Source organism: Pygoscelis adeliae, unplaced genomic scaffold (assembly GCF_000699105.1).
Source record: "Pygoscelis adeliae isolate BGI_AS28 unplaced genomic scaffold, ASM69910v1 Scaffold286, whole genome shotgun sequence".
NCBI classification, from domain to species: domain Eukaryota; kingdom Metazoa; phylum Chordata; class Aves; order Sphenisciformes; family Spheniscidae; genus Pygoscelis; species Pygoscelis adeliae.
The window spans coordinates 5,660,985-5,668,132 of NW_008825076.1; the positions used below are offsets into that span (position 1 = coordinate 5,660,985).

The 7,148-nt window shown below is 36.5% G+C and overlaps 1 protein-coding gene across 1 annotated transcript in view; it reads left to right on the forward strand.

Annotated features, from left to right (window-relative positions):
• The window catches only part of LOC103919367 (chromosome unknown open reading frame, human C20orf85), a 5,118-nt gene extending 543 nt beyond the window's left edge, over positions 1-4,575 (forward strand). Inside the window, exons 3-5 of the mRNA XM_009326865.1 lie at positions 715-796; positions 1,848-1,946; positions 4,420-4,575. Of these exons, the coding sequence (XP_009325140.1) occupies positions 715-796; positions 1,848-1,946; positions 4,420-4,575 (337 nt within the window). The remainder of the gene's footprint in view (positions 1-714; positions 797-1,847; positions 1,947-4,419) is intronic.
• Positions 4,576-7,148: the final 2,573 nt, after the last annotated feature.

A 7,148-nucleotide genomic window follows, 5' to 3' on the forward strand; every position in this document is an offset into this window, starting at 1 on the left:
GGGCCTCCTCTATTGCTTCCCTCCGGCCGCCTCCTTTCCTTCCCCTCCCGCCCAAAGCAGCCTCCCCCGGCACCTCCGCGCTCAGCGCCCGCTTTCAGGCGGGCGGAAGCTGAAAGAATTTGCTCGTATGTTCACTTCACGTGTGTTTGTAAAGTGTGTGTGCTCATTCAGAAGCCTTCCATCTGCAAAAAGCCCGAGGTTTTTTGTACCCTCAAGTGGCACAGCCCTGAGTTGGACAGGCAAAGCAGTGAGCGACCGACCCGCAAGCCGCCAGCGCTGCCCATGGACGTGCTCCAGTGTTGCCCTCCATCCCCCCTCTGGGCGTGAGGCATGGGGAGTAGGGCCGGGGCAGAGCGGGGGACAAAGGGTCGTTTCATCTGTCAACAGTAAATGAAAGTATGTATCAAAGGACATTGGTGCTTACTTTTCCAGTTTTTCAAAAAATACGTCACAGCAAATTTGACCTCCTCCAATTCCTAACATAAACGTAATTTGCAAGGAAGTGCATTCACATGTACTTGCAACCTATGGAAAATATTTCCCCATTACCTCCAAGTCAGACAATTGTTAACTCATATATAAACTTGCTGTTTTGAGGTAAAGGTCTAAAGGTTCATGCTGAAGTGCTCTGCTTTGTGACATTAGTAGTTGGGTTTGCATTGGTTTTTTTTAATGAAAACTTTCAAAATCATCTTAAATATTTCTCTGTTTCAGGAAAAAATACATTGAAAGTGAACTAGAAGCTGCAAGAAGATGGTCTCACAAATGGGGATTCTTGAAAACACCTCTTGAGGAGGTAAAATTGAATGGCATATAAGCAACACATGAAATATACTTGTACACAAATTTATCTCATCACAAAATTATGAGAGCGCAGAAGACTAGAAAAGTACTGAGTATACTTTACTAAGCTAGGGTCCGAGGTAACAAATGCACTACTTTTAAGATGGGTTCAAAGTTTCAGTTTTCCTCTGAATAAAATATGGCAAGTGGTAATTTATATGCTATGCATATTCTGATATATTTCTCTTGAGAAACATGACTCCCAGTAGGGTTAACAAGTACTAGATGCACACTGACAGGAGAATATTTCCCCTTTGTCTATCCATATGGTAGTTTAAAAATCAAGGGGAAAAGGTTCTAGCTAATTAAATTTTCAGTGGGGGAATTTACAACAAACGAAAATATTTGGAGAGATGTGATGTTTAGATATTAGAATATAGTAGCACATAATGTTACATTTGGAATCACGGTATTTCGTTGCTAAAGAACAGGATTGATGCAGCCCCTGATAAATGTACTTTCCATGGGGCTAGAAGTACTTAATCTGTTCTAGGATTTTTTTTAAATTCCTGTAGGCATCCAAGTTAGCACCTTTGAAAACTTTGGTCCTCTGGGCTTCAACATCTATCCTTGATAACTGTGGTCTGTCACACATACCACCTTTGCACAGTACTAATAAATCTACAGCTGAAAAGTTGACAAACTATGCATTGTTACTGTTGGTGAACATGTGTATATAGCATTTCTTAATCTTTGTTTTGTGGTCATATAAGATATATACAAGATATATTTCTAGCCCTTTTTGGACTACTGGTGTAGTTAAGAGAGTTGGAATCACTTAGCAATATTTAGCCTTTCATGTGACATTCAGAATTACATCACTTTCTGAAACCAAAAAGTACATTACAATAATTTCCAAAGCACTACAATAAGTAGTCCTGTTTTAGATGGAAAGAACAGGGAGTTCAGATGCAACGATGAGGGGAATGGTATAGAGATCAGATATTACAGCATATTTCAAAAGATAAAGAGTCCAATTTTTAATGTTGATGTTTTGGTTTTAGTTGATTGAAGATGAAAAGAAAGAAAATACAAAGCCCAAGATACAGCTTCCAGAACATCTGCAGGTTCGACCTGTGACACCTGTGGAAAAATACATTAAGGTTAGAAGATGAGATTTTAAAATTGCAATACAGCAATATCTGTCTTAAGAAACCACACAAGCTCTAAAAATCAGTTGTCTTGTAGAGGTGGGCCTTTAATTAAAGGTCAAAGTAAATTGTATTTGCAACCCGAGCAATGCTTTAAAAGCATTCATTTAAGACAAGGAATTGCCCTTTGGATATGGTTGTTAGTTGACAGAGCTTTCACTGTACATAATCATCTTTCTGTAAAGCACCTCCCCCATGCACTCCTCTGTGACATCTAGTAACAGAACAGTCAGCTGTACAGCTTAGTACGGAAGAGAGCCATTTATGACTGCTGACCATTGATTGCTCAAATATACACATACACGTCTTACTTCAAGGCTTATCATAACCTTAACTCTCAGTTTTAACTATTGGTTAAGAAGCAGTCATTTTTCTAGCTTTATTTAAGACAGTCATCTTTTTGGCAGAGACAATGCCACTGTCCTCTTTAGTGGCACAAATTAGATTAGCAAGAAGAAGCCAGTTTTACCGAGCCAATTAATAACTATTTGATTTTATATTATATGATTTATATTCACATATTCAGAGTCTAAAAGTTGTCAAACAGCTGGAAATTAGAATGGAATGTGACTGATGGTTTGATTTATAAATATACAGTGTCAGAATCACCAATGAATAGGATAACTATACAGGCAGCTAAATCAGTGACATTGGGAGAGGAACATATTCATAAAAGGGGAAGCAGAACATGCTAACAAAAAGGAAGGTTAGTCCACTTAGAGAAGATTAAGGAAACGAAAGAGATTGGAAATTCCTACTTGCTGAACTAGCTTGCTTTCAAAGGATTCCAAGGGTGGCGAGATAAGGTGAGGAAGTAGTAAAAGCTTTTACTGAGATTAAATTGAAACAAAAATTTAAGAGCTAGTGCTGAGTGTGGCAGAGAAATGAAATGGCAGCATTTCTGCCATTAGTGCTACTTGTTCTTCAGTTTTGTCTCAAGCCTCCAATTTCAGTCAAGTTTACCTCTGCTTCAGCACAGTGAGGGTGTATGTGTGTTAACAAATCACGCAGAGAGTTATCAGCTGCTAAAGTAGCATGCATAGCCTGGTGCATACAAAACAGGAATCATAGTTTCAATTTCACCTCAGAATCTTCATTTGCTAAGCAAGATAAGGGTTAGCTGCGATTTAGGTCACCCTTTATATATTCAGGGTGAAGTTGCTTAAGTCCTTATTCAGAACGATGTGTCTTTCCGCACATTTACCTTCATGGTAACAGTCACCGTATATGTTCTTCTCTCTAGGTTAGATTAATAATTGCTTCTTCATAGTCCCTTCCCCCAGATCATAAGTGGGACATGATTTCCTTCATTATCCTGCTCAGTGGGTGGCACTTTTGGCCATAAAAATTATCTTTTCAGAGGAACTGCTCCACCTAAATATCATAAACATTTTCTAATCTTGGCCAAAGAACAAAGTGAAGCAACTCTGGCAAGAGAACTGAAACATTGTTCTCTTGCTGTGTATTTCTCTGCTAAGTCCCCAGATGCTAAAATGATATAACGTGCCCAATTGAGATGATTCAGCCAAAGTAAGCACAGCAGTCAGTGAACAGAGGCTGTTGGCTTTTGTTTGGTTTCCTTTTTAGCTAGATTAGTTGCAGATTAACTTGACGCTTACCCATCTTTTAAAGTAGAAAGAAGGTGGAACGAATAAGTAGTTCATGATGCAAAAGCCAGCTTGGTCAGTAATATCTTTAGCATTTGGCCACAAAACTATTATTCCATAGCTGCATTGCTACCAAATACATTACAGCAAGTATAAAATGCTATTTCTCCTCTTTAAAGAAGCTAACTAGTTTTAAAGATGATGATGATGATGATGATAATGATGATGATGATGATGATGATGATGATGATGATGATGATGATGATGACTATTATTATTATTATTCTGTAAGGAAAAAAGCTAAAGCTAAGATAAAATTCTTCTCCTAATAATGTAAAGCCCTTAGAAAGGTATTGAGCAAAACTTAAAGAAAAAAAAAGTATGCTAACATACACTACTAAACAATAACTTTGCTTTTTGATTTCCTGTTATACATACCAATTTAGGCACTAAAAGATTTTTTTTTTTTTTTAGAAGGGTGGTAAATGAAAATTAGTTACTTCATTTTACTTCTTTCTTTCCCTGTGCCTTGCTATAGAATGGGACCTAAATTATTCTAATGACTTTTTAAATTATAAACTATTCTTTATTATAAATTAAACTTGCATGCAACTGGGCTATCTTTTGAAGTTCTTATTTCCTTCCATTAATGTCAGTGTGTGTTCAGGATATTAATTCATCAGATTGCATTTAAAACCACTATTTTTGATAAGTTATCATTTCCATCCACACTAGAGCACAAAAGAGGATGTTGCATGACAGAAATTACAGTCAAAAACCTTTTAATCATTGAATTCTATATGTTACTTTTATTCTAGGTGATTCCATCTCCTCCAGTACCTAAGACTACCCAGGGATTTATTGGCTGGAGAGCAGCTGTTCCAGGGTTGGAACTTGAACATGATTTTCAAATCCAAAGCTGCAAAGGTACCTTTTTTAAGGATTTGAAGTGGCCATGTGAGCCCTCTGACTGACATTAAGAAATAACAGGCACATAGATCCATCTGCACCCCTAAGTTAACATTCTGTAGTGGACTGTTGGACTGTTAAACATTTATGCTTTAAAAATGATTTATGTAAACATCCACAATCATTTTGGTAAAGTGCAAACATTTTAATGTAGCATTTTACTTGTTACTGATTTTTTGAAATCTATGGCATCCAAGCTGTTAACACTGCTTCAGGTTTACTTAGAAGTAACAATGAATAAACTCATATAAAGATCACAGAGCAGGTACTACTTTTATTAGCATTAGTAAGACTATGATTTTAAAATATTTATTCAAAGTCTTTAAAAAACTTATTTTGTAATGACAGAGCACATTTTTATAATTGTTTCTCCATGAAAGCCTTCATTCAGACTCAGTTTCACAGCAGCTTTTTCAAACATAAATACAGACTGCCATGTTCCTGACAATCCTACCCCGCTGCTCATTCCCAATTCATCACTTACCAGTATTGAAATCTGTGTTTAGAACTAGTTTTCAATCAGCACTCTGAACTGGCTCACTATTGAGCTGCTCAAGCACCCGTGCTAGCACAAAAACATCTCTTTTGTACAGAAAGGGGCTGAGAAGAGACAGAGAAGAGTAGCAGGCATGACTTAAATTGGCTCAAGCTGCTATGGAACTGCATCCTTACATTTGGAAAGAAGCTTTCCTCGTTAAAAAAACAAAACAAAACACAACAAACAAACAAAAAAAACACCTGCAGAAAAGATAATTATCAGGCTTCATCATAGTGTGTCCACTGCAGCTTGAAAAAAACAGGCAAATCATAAGTATAGTTAAGTCTTAATTGTTAAATACATTGTCTTTTGTGTTGTGCATACCTTACAGGTAGTTTGTGTAGTTACACACGTAAGTAACTGAGTAGTTTCCAGTGCAGCTGCTTGATTGGTATAAATAAAGCATACAAGGGCCATTTAACAAAATGAAGTCACTTTCAAAAATAAGTTTTGGAATCAAACCATTTCTTTTTCAATGAGTTGATCAGAATGCAAATGTGTTACAAAGTATTTATGTTGCTTCAGTTTTGTTTATACCAATATTTATACCAACCAGGACTGGTGAAAGACTAGGAAACAGTAGGGGATTGCACTGGGAATTACTCGTGTAGCTACCTCAGTGCTATGGAGTTCAGTCTTGCACTTCATTACCTACCTGAAGATTTGCTAGGACTTTTGGAAACTCAGGAGGAGACTCATTTAGTTGTAGCAACTATTTGCAGGATATAGTTCTAGTTGGCTAACGTGTTTAAACCAGAAGATTGTTTAAACAAACAACCTCCAAGAAATCAACACATGCAGCTCCATATAACTCCTTATGAAAGAGGAAAGGCTTTCCTCTTTAATCCTGCTGCAAGATCTCCTTTGTATTCTGCAGCTGTCAATATCTACTTCTTGAGTCAGCAGTAAGTCCTTGGCTTTCATAGCAGTAGGTCAGCAGCTAGTGTTTGTTCTTTCCTTCTTCCCAAGAAATGACTCACAATGATCAACATCCCACCTATTTTTTTTACATCTAGTTCCAAATGCCCACAAAATAATAATATTTTACTTTTTCCATATTCTTTACAAATAAGGGAGAAGTGACTCATATCCTTTGGAAAGATTACCCAAGAATGAGAATACATAGCAGAAGTAACTTCAGACACATTACTTAAAAACCAGAATAAAGAATAACTTGGAGTCAGACTCTGGAAATTTAAGCTAAATTGCAGTTTAGCTACTAACTATAACATGTGTGAACTGTTCTTTGAACAAGCAAGATAATTGTAAGAACAATATTTTAAATCAGTGTGCTTTCTTGTCATTGCTAGGTTTGTATCTCTATTTATTTTAATCACGTGGTTCTCCAGTTTATTTTAAGGTCATGTATAGATGCTCTTATTCTTGTTTGATTTATATAAACAGGTATAGTAAAGATTAATATGTAATTTAGTAGCAACAAAATTACATGAATTCAGGCCAAATGAAAGGGGAGCTTCAAGACCACTGTTTTTTAAAAAATGTTGTATTAAAGAACCAAAGCTGGCACCTAATATCCAGTAGATGTTTGTTTGAAGTGAAATCCAAATCCATATGAGTCATGGTTTGATTTTGAAAACCAAAATAAACTCTTTGTCCAGCATTTACAGTTGGACATTTCTGAATCTTATTCCCAATGTCTAAATATTAACTCTGTACTAACAGGTTTTTTATTTATGCTTTCCATCATTTAAGGTACCTTTACGTCAGGAGATACTTTGATATAGCCTAATTTGGGATGTGTAAGGAGTATTGTTTGAAATTTGAACTAATTCCTCTAGCATAAATCTGTCAGTTGTTAATTGATCCATGTATTTGGGGTTTTGGTGTTCAAGAACATGTGAAACTATAAACCTATTTCTTTTCCCAACACTTTCAGTTTGACCCTTTATACCTGAAAAAATTGTGTAGCAGTTCATAGAATCATAGAATCATTAAGGTTGGAAAAGACCTCTAAGATCATCAAGTCAAACCATCAACCCAACACCACCATGCCCGCTAAACCATGTCCCTAAGCGCCTC